Genomic DNA, 13,852 nt, shown 5'->3' on the forward strand with positions numbered 1-13,852 from the left:
TGGTTGATTCAAGTGATGTGTATTCCACATCCAAGTTCATTTATGGGGTGGGGGCAAGGCACCAAGTAACAATGGGCCTCGTTCCCAGTCCCAAGTCATTTCCTAGGTGGCTGCTACTTAATGTAAACGGTTGTTGGCTCCAAGCCATCGGGCCGGGGAGGTGGTGCGGTTGCCGCCATTGGGCAGGGAACGGGACCAGAGAAAGGTCGGGTTCTTCCCAGCCCTGGCACCACACAGCTCCATCACCACAGCCTGCAGCAAGCATGTCCTCAGCGCCTTCCAGAATCATGCCTTTGTTAAGGGCCGGGAATGCGGTGAGGCGAGTTCCAGGAAGAGATGCTTAAAAGGACAGACCATCCAAGATGGATGCCTGAGTCAAGGCTGGTTCTTTTCGTTTTCCTTTGTCCTTCTGGGGGGAAGGAGGGGGATGTCTCAGCAGCCTTAAGCCCCACAGATGTCCAGTTGGCGTATCCTGAGGTGAAGCGAGCAGCACACAGAGTGGCTGCAGCCAGGGTTGGGGAGGTCGGTCTCCCTTTGCCGTGGGCCTGCTGCTGCAGCCTGTGGTGGACAGGAGACGACCCCCCCCCCCCCCCGCGAGATCGGAACCTTTGCACCGTCAGTACACACATCCAGGATGGTCAAGAGGCCCTCCCTGAGTTACCAGCACTTGAGCCACAGCTCTGCCAGCCCCGGGGCGGGGAAGCCTGCCCCCGGGGCCCCTCCCCAGGTGCTGCAGGGCCTGCCCCAACCCTACCCTCCTTGCATTTGGGCCTGGGCCCCCCAGCATTTCGGGGAATGAGAGGACAGTGTGGGGCCGGAGGCAGGGTGAGGGAGACCCTGTGGGACCAGTACGCGCAGGGGTGGGGGAGTGGGGGGCGAGCAGGTGTTGAAAAATCCTCCTGGGGAGGTGATAGGAGGCAGGACCACAAGTGAACCCTATCAGATTTCACTTACAAAACACAAGTTTGAAGATAAAAAATACTAAGAATTAAAATGGCAACTGCAGCGCATTAAACCCCAAGCAGGAAGCCCTTCAGGCCATGAGGCCCGGAGGAACATAGGACCATTTGGAGGGTAGGAGCCTGGGGACTGCAGATTCCCAGGAGAGAAGACTGTTGGCTCAGTTTGAGACCTGGGTCAGCAACGGGATAGGAAACAGGCCAATCAGCTAAGTCGGAGATGCAGGCTGTGATCAAGGGGTTTGAGCTTGCACAGTGGGGCACAGATCCATTGAGTGCCTGGCGGGAGATTCTCTGGAGAGCAGGGGCTGTGGGCTAGGCTGGGCCCAGAGATCCTTTCTCTGCGTGCACGTGACAAACAAAAGCTGGAGACCAGTTAATCAGCTGTAAAATAAGAGCAAAATCCACAAATGCCTACGGATAGAAGAATCTGCAAGATGCTTTTGAAAGGTGCTTTAGTTTCCTGGAAAAGGACGAGTCCACCGAAATAGCCTCAAAACTGCATGTGACTAGTGGATTTTGACCACAGGGCTGGGGAGATGGCAGAATATGGCTAGAGGCTCCTTAAATCCCCTCCTGAGCCCAAGTTTCTATTGCTCTTATTTTGGCCTAAGTTATAGAACTGCCATGCTGTGTATCATGAGGATTTTAAAAGAGTATTTTCTTTTCCATTTCTCCATAATACACAAATCATTCCTTTTCATTGAAAAAAAAAATGTCTTTTTTTCCTTTCCCCAAATGTCTCCTTGAAGGGGGAGAAGTAGGAGTGAGAGGGAAGAAGAACCTGAGCCATCGTTTAAAGCTTATCCCTTAAGGTACAGATACAGAGTGATTTTTATCAAGTAAAGAAAACGTCAACAGATTTAGGGACCCTGTATCACTTTCTCCCCTCTTCTACATATTTTGTCTCTTATCTTGATTTCTTAAAAGTTCAAAATGGGCTTCAGCACCAAAACAGGCAATATATATATTCAGCCAATGTTTATTAACACCTGCTATGTTTGGGGCACTGTTCTCAGAGCAGTAAGAAATGGCCTTCACCGCTAAGGACCTAGTGAGTATGATACAGGGTTTGAATTTGTTTCTTTAACTCATGACATCGCCTGGACTAGGCTTTTATCTCTCTCTTGTCAGTAGTTCCTGTTCTCCCACCACTCTACCCCCACCCCTGCCATTTAAAATGTAGACGTCATAGGACAAAGTCACAAAAACTGCATTAAGAGGGAGGCACAATCACATCCACAGGTGCATTGCAGAAACATGACATCTTGGAAGGTTGTAAAGTTGTTTTGGAAGAAGCCTGGGACATCTGTGTTGGCATCAAAGGTGGTGACAGAGACTAATGGCATCAGGAGCCCTTGCACAGAGCACCCAGGGGGAAGTTCTGAGAACTTCACCTGGATGGGTGATAGGGACCCACACAGAGACTTGAGGCCCCAGCTGCTCAGAAACATGCAGGTGGAGCGACCGCCTTCTGGAAGGCACCTGCACAGTCCTTTCCTGTCCAGCCCGGCTGTCACAGAGCCTTGCTTCTGATAGTCTAAATTTGGTGCAGTGGTGTTTTCTTGCTTTCTGACCCAGAAGCTGTTGGGATTCATTTGCTTGGCTGGAAGGTGGAGAATGCAGGTGGGGTCTCACTGGAACTATCTCTCGGTTCCATTGTTCTGTGTAAAGGAATTGATTTTTGTCTCCTTTAACAGAGTTGGTGTTCTCCTAGAAGATGTCATTCTGACTTTGAGTTGGGGTTCCATCTTGACACTAAACGCTGGCCAACTACTTTTTGAAGTTAGATCATCTCTTGTGAATTTTAATAGGGCTTCTGAAATTTGGTTTATATGTGTGAGTCACAGAAATGTGACAGTTCCTTTGACAAAATATTTTAATATATTTGATGTAGGCCCATTCATTACCGACTCTCTTTAACTCCCACTCCTTTGTGAAGATAGATGGGCTAAGAGAACAGCTATTATCGTCAATGCCCATTACCACTGAGTACTAAGGACATGAGATACTGTGTGTGTGTGTGTGTGTGTGTGTGTGTGTGTGTGTGTGTAATGACTAAGTCTTATAAGAACTTTATGATGTTGCTGGTATGGTGCCATTTTACAGCTGAGGAAGTCAAGTATTAGAGAAAGTTCAGGATCACACAGCTCGAGTGTGGCCGAGCTGGGACTTGAGCCCCCGTCTGATATCCAAATTCTTTCCACTCTGCTATGCACGAGAGTTTGCATCATTGTCATCGTTGCAACAGGGTTTTAAGGTTTTATAAAGGAGACTACTAAGAAATGCATTAGGTTTTCTGTAGGATACAGATCACCATGGGCCCCCTGCCCCCTAAGCATAGGACTTTGATAATCTGATAATGTGAGGTGAGTGGAGAGGCACCAGCGCATCCTTGCTCTTGGAGCTTCTGTGACCTGTGAAGAGGCTGCTCCACTTCTTATGGGACCAGCGCTAGCCCTTCAAGGGGGCTCTGGGTGGGGAGACTTGCTAGAAGGCAACAAAGCAGAGTGGAGAGAACATGGCTTCTGGAGCTAAGAAGACCTGGTCTGTCTCCTGTAGGCGGTCTCTTCACTGACCGTCAGTAAAGTGAGGGTCATGGCACCAACCGGCTAGGACTGTTGGGAGGGTTGCAATTAGGTGAAATGAAGGATATAAACCCTCTGACATGCGCAGAACACTCAGCAGTTGCTAGGTACAATTGCACAAGGACTTAACCGTACTCTCTCTTTCCACAGCTTTCCATGCACACCCTCACTGGTGGACACACACTCACGGCTGCTTAAGGTTTTGCACACAGTCTCTTTCATGCTTGCGCGGGAAACCCTAAATTCATCTCTTAAAAAAATATATTATCTCTGCACAATTTCCCATTACCTCAACGCTCCCTTTTCTGAGTTTAGATGAAGGGCTTGAAGGACATCGGGTGTCCACCACAGGCCTGCCGTAGGACTCAGCCAAGCCTGTGGCATGCCTCCTCCCTGCTTGGAGGGACGGAATGGTGGTTGAGTTTGGCTCTCGTCTCCCTCGTTTGCCGTGGGATGTCTTGTTGACTTCTCCCGAAGCCTGATCTTCCAAGAGGACAGATGGCTTCTAGTACTTGGAAGCGTGACTGGCATCCAAGGGCCCAGAGCCCCGCGCCCTCGCCCATTGGACGTGGAAGAGATTTTGTCGGTGCGTGAAGTAGCCCAACCCTTGTGTTCTTTGTTCTCTCTTGACAGAATCAGCTTCTTGCCAAAGGCCTGTGGTTTGTGGAGGAGAAGATTAAGCTGTGTGAAGGCAAGTACAAGGCAGCCCTCGTACAGTGGGCCCTGTGACTCAGCCTCTGCTGTTTGGACAGCTGAAATGCTTCTGTCCAAGAGTGGCAGGCTCCAAGTGAGTGATTCACCCTGTCTCTCGCTCCCCCCGCGAGCGGCCTCACTTGCTTGGAGCCAGCCACTGTGGCTGTGCCAGTCAGATCTGTTTTTCGAAAAATGAGGTGGGATTGGGGTGGTCTTCTCCGAGAACCCTCGCCGAGGGTGTTTCACGGGATGCGTGCTGGCGGTCCCCTGTGGAGGGATAAATTCTACCACGGATCCTGACGTGCTGTTCTCCCTCGTCTGACCCAGGCTATTTCTAACTGGCCTTTTTCATCTTAGTTGAGGTCCTATATGACAGGAGGCCTACCTGTTTGGGGGGCATTAGGCTAAACAGGCCCCTGCTGAATGGCGTATGATTTGATAGGCAATGGAAGATTCCTGGCCTGAAAAGATTTTAGAGCCCAGCAGACAGAATAGAAAGGGACCGAATGGAGATGGGAGATGGGACCAAGGCAAGAAGTGGCCAACCCCAGGACTCTATCAAGGGCTACCTCTCAGCTGCCTCCAAGGTGGATTCTGACCTTAGCTTACCACCTACTTCTTCGGTGATTTTTGCCAAGTTTCTAGTTCCTTTGAGCCTTGGTTTTTACTGATTATTTATTTTTGAAAATTTTTTATTAAAATTTTTTTAAGTTTATTTTGAGAGAGAGAGAGAAATAGAGAGAGAAAGAGAATCCCAAGCAGGCACTATGCTCAGCGCAGAGCCCAGTGCAGGGCTTGAACTCATGAACCGTGAGATCATGACCTGAGTCAAAATCAAGAGTCAGATGCTTAACTGGCTGAGCCACCCAGGCGCCCCAGTTTTTTATCATTTTTAAAATGACCAAATGGGCTAGGGGTTATAAGGAGTATAAGGAGTGTACCTGGCGTAGCATCATACTTGGCATGCCGTAGGTCCACAAACTGGTTTCTTTTTTTTTTTTTTTTTTTTTTTTTTTTGGTACTTTAGCCTAAAGACCTCTATCTGTAGGTCAAATTTACTACTAGTCCCAGACATATCAGGCCATAGAGCATCCCTTTTTTTTCACCTCCATTCCCTGGGAAAGAGATTCTTGTTCCATGAAGTGTCCCCTGGGAAGACAAAGTAGGAGACAAATGAGAAGCTGACACCGGAAAGTTCCGGTGGTTGGCCCACAGTAAGTGCTCAGCAGACCTTTGGATGAATAGAGATTAGAAATTAACTTCCATATATGTGACAGCTGACTGAACTTGTAGCCTTGTTTTCCTTCCATATAGCTGTATTCAGGCTTTTTCAACCTTATAAACACCCACTAGCCCAGGGTCTTAGTTTTAAGTGAGTGGCTTTGACAGGGATTTTGTGCCCCTTTTGCATTTAACAGTCGGGCCAGTACACAAGTACGGACAGTGGCTGCCTAGTAAAGGGGGGGAAGGGAAGCGTGGTCTCTGGCCACATTATTTGTCTGTAAGTCACCTGAGGGGTTACTACATGCTCCTGCAAATGTGGGAAACCAGCTTCATGAAAAAGATACCGAGCAAAACCAGGTCTGTAAGTGTTTTCAGGGAAGAGTCGATGTCTCTTATTCCAGTGACGCTTGACACGGATACATTTGGAGTGAAGGCTCAGAAATGGTGCTGAATGGGGTAAATGAAGGTCATCTGAGGTTCTCTGCCTCTGCCCTAAAGCACGCCATGGGGCACCAGGGCGGGGGTTCTCCCCGGGTCCGTGCTGGCCATGAGGTCTGCATGTCACCTCTGCACAGTGAAAGAGGTGGAGAACCTTGAAGGGCCTTTCCTGTCTTCAGCCAGAACTTCTCCACTGTTTTTATTTCATGTATTACAACCCCACGAAAGATTTTATTTGACAGAAAGGATTCCCTTGCTATAGGATCCATCCTATCACTGAACAGACCGTACTCTGTTGACCTAATTGTTTTATGGACACATTGTACATGTGTCCCTTATGGCCGCAGAAAGGACAGAGCCAGAGGCAGAAAGGACAGAGGCAAAGATCCTTGTGTTGATCTTTTGTGGGCAGGGTCTGCCGTGTTTCTTCCAGGAATCTTTCCCAGAGCTTTCGTGGCCTTGACCGTAAGGAGTCCCTGATTCCCCTTCTATGGGCTTCCGGTGATCTAAACTCCTGTGGCACATTTAGAGGACAGTTTTTATAGGGTGGTTGACTAGAAGCTTCTGTGCAGCCCCCTTCATCTTTGCGGGGAGCTAAGTCCTTAGGGGCTGTTTCTGGAGGTGAAGTCACCTCCCTGAAACTCTTTCTTCCCCGGGGTCACCCTGTTTTGTTAGCCTGTGTCAGTCGGACATTCTTCTCTGAACACTTTCCAAAACCTCCATTACTCTGTGAAGTTCGAAGCCAGCAATTAGACCCGAGTTCCCAGGAGAGGTGCCTTCCTGCTGCTGGGTTGAAAGATTACCTCATGTGCTGACGAGCTCTCCATCCTGGCGGTGGAGGGGAATAAGCGGGCACCGGCACAGATCTGCAGGATTCTCCTGCCCTTCCTTCGTGTCGGGAAGGCCTCTGCTGGGCTTTATAATGGAAGGCTTAGGATACAGGCCGTCAATAAAGCAGCTGGAATATGGCCTTTTCTCCTGTGCAGTACGTTCCCCGGGTGTTGGGTTCACCTTGGTTTTGGGTACCAGGATGGCTTAACATGTCAGATGTTCCTTTTGAGCTCCCCGACTCCTCCCTGCCACGAACTAGCATAGCCTACATTTGAAAAGATTGGTTCGTTCAGACATTGGTTGATTATCAGCCATCTACCAGGCACTTTGCTAGGTGCTGGGGACACGGTGGTGAACAAAACCATCCTAGGATTCCAGGCCCTCGTGGATTAGCTCATAACCCAGTGGTGAAGAGAGAGATTAATCAAATCATTATGAAATATAACACTGTAACTGCAGCAGGTACTAAGAATACAGTCTGGGGCACCTGGGTGACTCGGTTGGACGTCCGGCTTTGGCTCAGGTCACGATCTCGCGGTTCGTGGGTTCGAGCCCCGCATCGGGCTCAGAGCCTGGAGCCTGCTGGGATTCTGTGTCTCCCTTTCTCTCTGCCCTTCCCCTGTTCCTGCTCTGTCTCTCTCTCAAAAATAAATAAAAATTTAAAAGATTAAAAAAAAAAAAGAATACAGTTTGTAGGAGGGAGGTTTGACCCATGGGCGAGACTTTGCTATAGAAGTGATGCTGGAGCTGAAACTAAAAGAATAGGCAGGTGTAGGTGAGGCAGAAAGAGGGGTAAAGAATAGTCTAGGCAAAGGGACTAGCACATGCAAATGCCCTGTGGTGTACAGAGCATGGTGAGCCTGAGGGGCTGAAATAAAATCCACATACTTAGGGGAATAGAGAAGGAGGGTGAGGATGCAGAAGAAGGAAACAGACTGTCCCCTCCAGATTGCCCGTGTTGCGGATGTTCCCTTGATCTAAGACCAAAGGAAAATGTTGGAGCTAATTATTAAGTCCTGTTGTGTCCTGTCCCATGCTGGGGCTAAATGTTAACCCCCTTCACTCACCAGCCGCAGCATCTGCGAAAGCCTGTACCCTTGATACTTGTGATTCATTCACTCAGAGATTTCTAAAAAGTAATTTATTGATCTGGCAACATGCCAGACACCAGAAATAATAATGGTGGGGCAGGACAGACAGGACCCAGACGCCCATCCCATTCTAGGAGAGGAGACAGAGAAGTCAATCAGTGATTCCAACAACGTGTAATTAGCACTTTGTGAGGCAAATTACAGGGGACTATGGATTTGCATTTTTCCCCTAGCGTGTGTCTCTCCAAGCTTTCAAAAATCCATGCATCTTTGGCCCCGCTAGCTGCTGGTTCTGCCCTTGTTCTGTTCTCTCTCCCAGCCGCTGCTTTTATTGTCCATTAAATTAATAGGCGGAAGAGGCTAAATGAATCTTTCAAGATCTGTTCAGTGGAACTGGCAGTGTTTTGCCAAATGCATCTTTCAGTGTCTAATCTTGGCCGACCCAGTTTCTCGGCCTCAGATGAGCAAAGACGGTGCCCAATCAGCTGTTATCTAGGTCATTAAAAAGCAGCCACCGTGTAGGCTCCTCTCTGCCAGTGCCGGCCTTTCCTGCAGGTGCGGGGTTCCTGGCACGGCCTTCTGGTGGCGTTGGGTGACCCATGTACACCCAGCCTGGGAGCGGTGCCTGACCAGTGGCTCAGGATCCCAGGGGTGAGCGTAAGTATAGAATCAGGAGGCGGGGCCTGAGTTGTGCAGGTGATACGCTGCCTCCCTCTCCCCGCTGGTTATTGCAAACCAGTGGGTGGAAGTGACAGTTTCCAGGCCCTTCTTTTCACCTCCTTGTCCCAACAGCTCAAATCCAGAATAAAAACCCAGTGTCGTAGTGATTAGAAAATCAAAACAATATATAATTGTGCATGTGATCGTCCCAGATAATGTTGGTCAAGGGCATGGATTCTGGAATCCCAGCTCTGCCTTCTAGTCGTGTGATGTTAGGCTAGACACCTGGCCTGTCTCTCTGAGCCTGTAAAGTGAGGGAATAGTTTATTCATGAAATGTAGATGAGGAGTTTAGTACAGTGCCTGAGAATGTTGTTACCATTCTCACCACAGCAGCAGCTGTTCTGTGATTTCCAGACTTCAGCTCCCTTTCCTGGATTGGGGGAAAGAAGACATATTTGCCTCTTTTCAGTTAAGTCTTTCCACTCATTCCCACGTTTACTTGTAGCAATGCCTCCTAGATGAAATGTAGGTCATGAGTTACCTGCCCCCATGCTCCCTTTGACACGGAGCAGTCTCTAGCCTCTCCTGCAAGTAATGACAAATTCTTTTTCTTTCTTTCTCCCCTCCCATCTTCTCGCCCTCGTGTAGGTGAAAATCGCATTGAGGTTCTGGCTGAAGTGTGGGACCACTTCTTCACTGAGACTCTCCCCACCCTACAGGCAATATTTTATCCAGTTCAGGTCAGTCTCGGAGGAACGACCTCCTGCCGGCCTCAGCACTCTGTCTCATTCCTTGGCCTTTGCCAGCTCGGGCCTCCTGGTGAACCGGGGAGAGGCAGGACGTTGGGTGCCTGAGTCGGCTAAGGACCTTGGGGCTCTTTGAAGGGCTCTCTGGTCTGTGTTTAGCATCTGACCTCCAGCAAAGAGAGAGCGCCTGCGTAACTAGCAATTTGTAGGCTCTCCTCACCTTCTTGGTTTTGAATATGCCTTATATGTTCTCAGAGTGGTTTGTTTCTTCCAGCTTTTCAGAAGCAGAGATGGGGTAGGGAGACTGTTTTCTTTTCTGTCCCTTTCTTTCTTTGCTCCCCCCTCCCTTTCTTTGAAGCACAATTTTAAGGCAGGGTTCCTGTTGTACCAAACTGTGGGAAAGGAATAATGTTTCTTGCCCTCTGTAAGGGATTCCCGAAGACAAGTAGCCACATGATGTAGCAGAAAGAACACTAGACTGAGAATCAGTAGTTGGTCCTGGGCAAACTCATTTCACTTCTCTGAGCATAGCTCGGTTTCGTCTGCAAAATATGGAATTTCGTGTGAGCAGTGAGTAGCATCTCTTTGGTATTATTGTGTGACGTGGGCTTCTCCTAACACTTGAGGTGATTTCCTTCCATCTTCCCGCAGAGTCTAATAGCAGGACGAGGCATTGCCACTGCAGAGTAGACGCCCCCGAAGGCAGGTGTACCAATCGATGTTCCTCTCCCAGACTCACCTCTCCATCCTGCATTAACACTGCCCCCCCCCCCACCCCGCCCTTGGGCTTAAGGCTCCTATCTCACCTGGCTTTGGGGAAGTGTGGGTGTGGGGCATAGCAGCTGAGCCATCAACAGTGGTAGGAATGACCCTGGTACCAGACCTAAGGGCCCACATGCTTTGTTTGCTCTGAATGGTATTTTATGGGAGCTTGGAATTCTTTTAAATATGTATCAATATTTAAACATTGGGAAGTTATGCCTACAGAGCTCCTTTCCACTTCTGGCCTGCCCCTAACAATTTTTAGTAGAAGCCTCTGGCCTGCACAGCTCACTGCTCTTTTGATTCCCTTCCTTTACCCTTGGGTCCATCCTTTACCCCCGTGAGGGGGTTTGCAGCATTTATGTAGACAGTTCAGCCCCCGTACCCTGTGATAGTCACTAGGCCAGCACTGGGTCCTAAGAAGACAGACCTAGGGGTAGGATTCCCAGATTTAGCGAATAAAATGACAGGATGCTGAGTTAGATTTCAATTTCAGATAAACAATGAATAATGCAACATTTGGGGTGTACTTCTACTAAAAAATGATTCACATTCTACTGGAAATCCTCTGTTTTATTTGGCATCCTGTTGGCGGGGGTGTATAGACCCGGGTCTCTCTCTTGGGACCTGGTGGGCATGGAATTTCAAGGGGTGGGTGTATCCAGATGGGTTTAGAATGGAAGTGTGGCACCTGAGTGAGCATGGCCCTGGGACAATCGTCAGATGGCCAAGAAGGGCCCTCACATACATCCAAGCGGGAGCCCAGCTGTGAGGGTCTGAGGACGTTACTGTCCTGCTTCTCTCGAAGAATCAGAAGCTCCGGTGACAGGTGATGCTGCCCGTCCATCCGCTTCCCCACACACGGTTTCCCAAGTGCTGTTGCTGCCGCTGCTGTTCCAGACACCCCACCGCGGGAAGCCCTGAGTTAGCGGTTCTCACTACTGGTGGTAACACACCAAGGTGTCTGTTTGTCCAGCTAGATCCTTCTTAGAGCCCCCTGCCTGGATGGGTGTCTGACACCTACTTCCTCACTGGACAGGTGTGGTTTTGAGTACCTACTGTGTTCAAGGGTGTGGAAGCTTGCCTTCATCTTCCTACCTCATAAGGGGAAAGGAACCCTGGAGGGGAAGCGAAGGCAGAGACCTAAGAGACAGGCGGTCAATGTCGAGTGCTGGCGTGTGGGGCAAAAGGTAGCAACTGTAGCACCTTAAGGCGGTGGGGAAGGCAATCAGGGAGGGGGGTGGTTGACCCGAGCCTGGAAGGCACTCGTGGTGGTTGTGTGCATCTCTTGGTGGAGGGAGGGGGGGATGCGGGGATGGTAACCCTAAGGAGTTACGGGAAACGTAAAACTTCCTTAAGCCTTGGCAGACTTGTGGGATGAAAAGCTACATCCTGTTTGGCAGGTGCCTTGATGATATCTTTGGCTCTCCAAAGAGCAACCCATCTTTGGTGTGTGTTGTATATATATGTGCAAAGGATAGTCTAGGAAAGGGGCCCTCCTTTCTCTTTTGGGAAACTTTGGCAGCTCTAAAATCAACCGGTTAATGTTTGAGATCCAGCTCTTCCCTGGATATAGTACCATAACCCTGTCCTTCAGGGTTTTCATCTGCGGGGTAGGTTTTGTAATAGTACCTATCCGAAAGGGTGGCGACTAAACGTGTTACTTCCATGTAAAATATTTAGAGTCATGGCTTGCACATGGAGCTTGGGTAGTATCAGCTCTTAGGATTATTAGTTATGTTCATCCTCCGCCTGCACCCTGCATGGTCAAAACGAGTCCCTGTGTTTTTCCTTCTTTGCCTGTCATGCGCCAGGCACTCACATATTAAGCAAAGTTGAGGAAGCAGCCTTGAAAGTGGGGGGCAGGGCTAGTGTTGATCTTTTCTCTCGCTTCCCCCCATCTTCCTTTCTTCCTCCTTCCTGAATGCCCCTTGCCCCCCATGACAGCATAGCCCCCATGTATCTTGTCCCATCTTGGGTCACTGAGGTGGATTGAGTGAGTCACACCTTATCTTCTTTTCCTTTAATGTTTTATTTATTTTTGAGAGAGAGAGAGAGAGCACAAGTTGGGGAGGGGCAGAGAGAGAGGGAGACACAGAATCGGAAGCAGGCTCCGGGCTCCGAGCCGTCAGCACAGAGCCCAGCACGGGGTTCGAACCCACAAACTGTGAGATCATGACCTGAGCTGAAGTCAGACGCTTAACCGACTGAGCCACGGGGCACCTCTGAGTCACACCTTAATCTTAAATGAAGTTTTCATTCGGAAGGACGGGGGGAGGAAGGGGCCAAATCTTCGACTTTTTGGCAGTCTTCTCCCCACCCAGGTCTGCAGACACCTCATCCCGGCCCATCGTGGTGCTCTGTACACACTGGTTGTCCTGGAACCCCCGTGGTTAGTGGCATATCCAGCGGGCTCTCACCTCCCAGCCCTGCCCCCTCTCTCCTCTCCAGGGCCAGGAGCTGACCATCCGCCAGATCTCTCTGCTGGGCTTCCGCGACCTGGTCCTGCTGAAGGTGAAGCCGGGCGACTTGCTGCTGGCCCGGTCCCAGCCGCCCTCATCCATTGTCCAGATGTTGCTCGTCCTGCAGGTGGGTGAGGCCCCGGTGGAGATGTGGCCACCTGGCCAAGGGAGGAAGAGACCCTGTGGGACGGCAGAGGGACCAAACAACTTGAACGTCTTAGCTTAGCTCGTATTCTTTAGTGTAGCTGTTCCTGGGCCTTAGCGCATTTGTTCCCTTGCTGTACCTCCACTGAGTGCCTGTGAGGCCCCTGGCACCGTGCTCCATGCTGGGATCCCAGTGGGGGCCAGAGAAGCAGGTCTTGTCATTCAGGAAGTGGCACCCTCCCCCCTTTCCTGCATGTCAGTGATCCATAAGTCACACGCGACCACAGAGCCTGCTGTAGCTGAAGCCAGACCAGGAATTCCCCCGAAGGTTCCCGGGCAGGTGGGCACCCTAAGAGACTACAGCCAGAAGTGAGACCACATCGGGCCCCAAAGCTGCCAGCCTTTCATCACTTACCAGTCTTGCCTTGTTTCTCTCTGCTGCTACCTCTCCTGGCCCTGCCCGGTGCCTCGTGGACTTGGTGTCTCTCCCTTTCTCCCTCCTTCTGCAGAATTGTATTCAGTACTTTGGTTTGCGCCTGACCAAACGTGGCATCCCACACACAACTCCCGTGTTTCCACCAAGAGCTGACCCAGATGGTTGTCTCTTAATCCCAGTTCTGAGTCAACAGTGGGAAGATGAGCTAATGCTACTGGCTGATTTCTGAATCAGATAATCAAAAACGACCACCTTATGAGGCGGACAGTGTTGTTATTCCCATTTTACAGATGAAGAAATGGAAACCCGGGAAGTGTGTGTTTGTCCAAGCTCCCTCAGCAAGAGGTGGTAAGATTCGGAGCTATGTACACTCAGGGGAAAGAATTAGATTTGTCTAGCTCTGGCTACACGACTCCCCTTTGCCAGTCAGCCGTGACCTTGGGTCGAGTACCATAAACATGGCGTCAGGGAGCCCGATCCGATGGACGGGGGTGCATAATTCCCAAGAAACAGAGCTGCAGCCCAGGGACAGCCCCAGAAGATGGCAACTATGCCTCCACCTCTGTGACAAGTTCAGCTGCCACAGCATCAGGTCTGAGCCGTTCCCCAGGGCAGCCGGTTCCATCGTTGGTCAGGCTGGTGGTGACCCTGCTGCCCTCTTGGCAGGGGTAGAACAGCAGGCTTGGGGCCCTGGTCTTCCCCTCCCCCAGCTGCTGTTGCCTTCTGGCTGTCTAAGCTAGGCCATCCTTCTGGGCATTCTCCCCCTTTCCTGAAGTCAGAGGAGCAAGAGCTGCCTAATAGGACGAGGGGGTGCCT

The 13,852-nt window shown here is 50.2% G+C and overlaps 1 protein-coding gene across 1 annotated transcript in view; it reads left to right on the top strand.

The window, feature by feature from the left end:
* Nucleotides 1-13,852, top strand: part of PRR5L (proline rich 5 like) — a 73,396-nt gene that overhangs the window by 44,571 nt on the left and 14,973 nt on the right. The window contains exons 5-7 of the mRNA XM_043580974.1: nucleotides 4,181-4,238; nucleotides 9,135-9,226; nucleotides 12,446-12,583. Coding sequence (XP_043436909.1) covers nucleotides 4,181-4,238; nucleotides 9,135-9,226; nucleotides 12,446-12,583 — 288 coding nt within the window. The remainder of the gene's footprint in view (nucleotides 1-4,180; nucleotides 4,239-9,134; nucleotides 9,227-12,445; nucleotides 12,584-13,852) is intronic.

The sequence above is a fragment of the Prionailurus bengalensis genome, chromosome D1 (assembly GCF_016509475.1).
Source record: "Prionailurus bengalensis isolate Pbe53 chromosome D1, Fcat_Pben_1.1_paternal_pri, whole genome shotgun sequence".
In the NCBI taxonomy this organism is placed as follows: domain Eukaryota; kingdom Metazoa; phylum Chordata; class Mammalia; order Carnivora; family Felidae; genus Prionailurus; species Prionailurus bengalensis.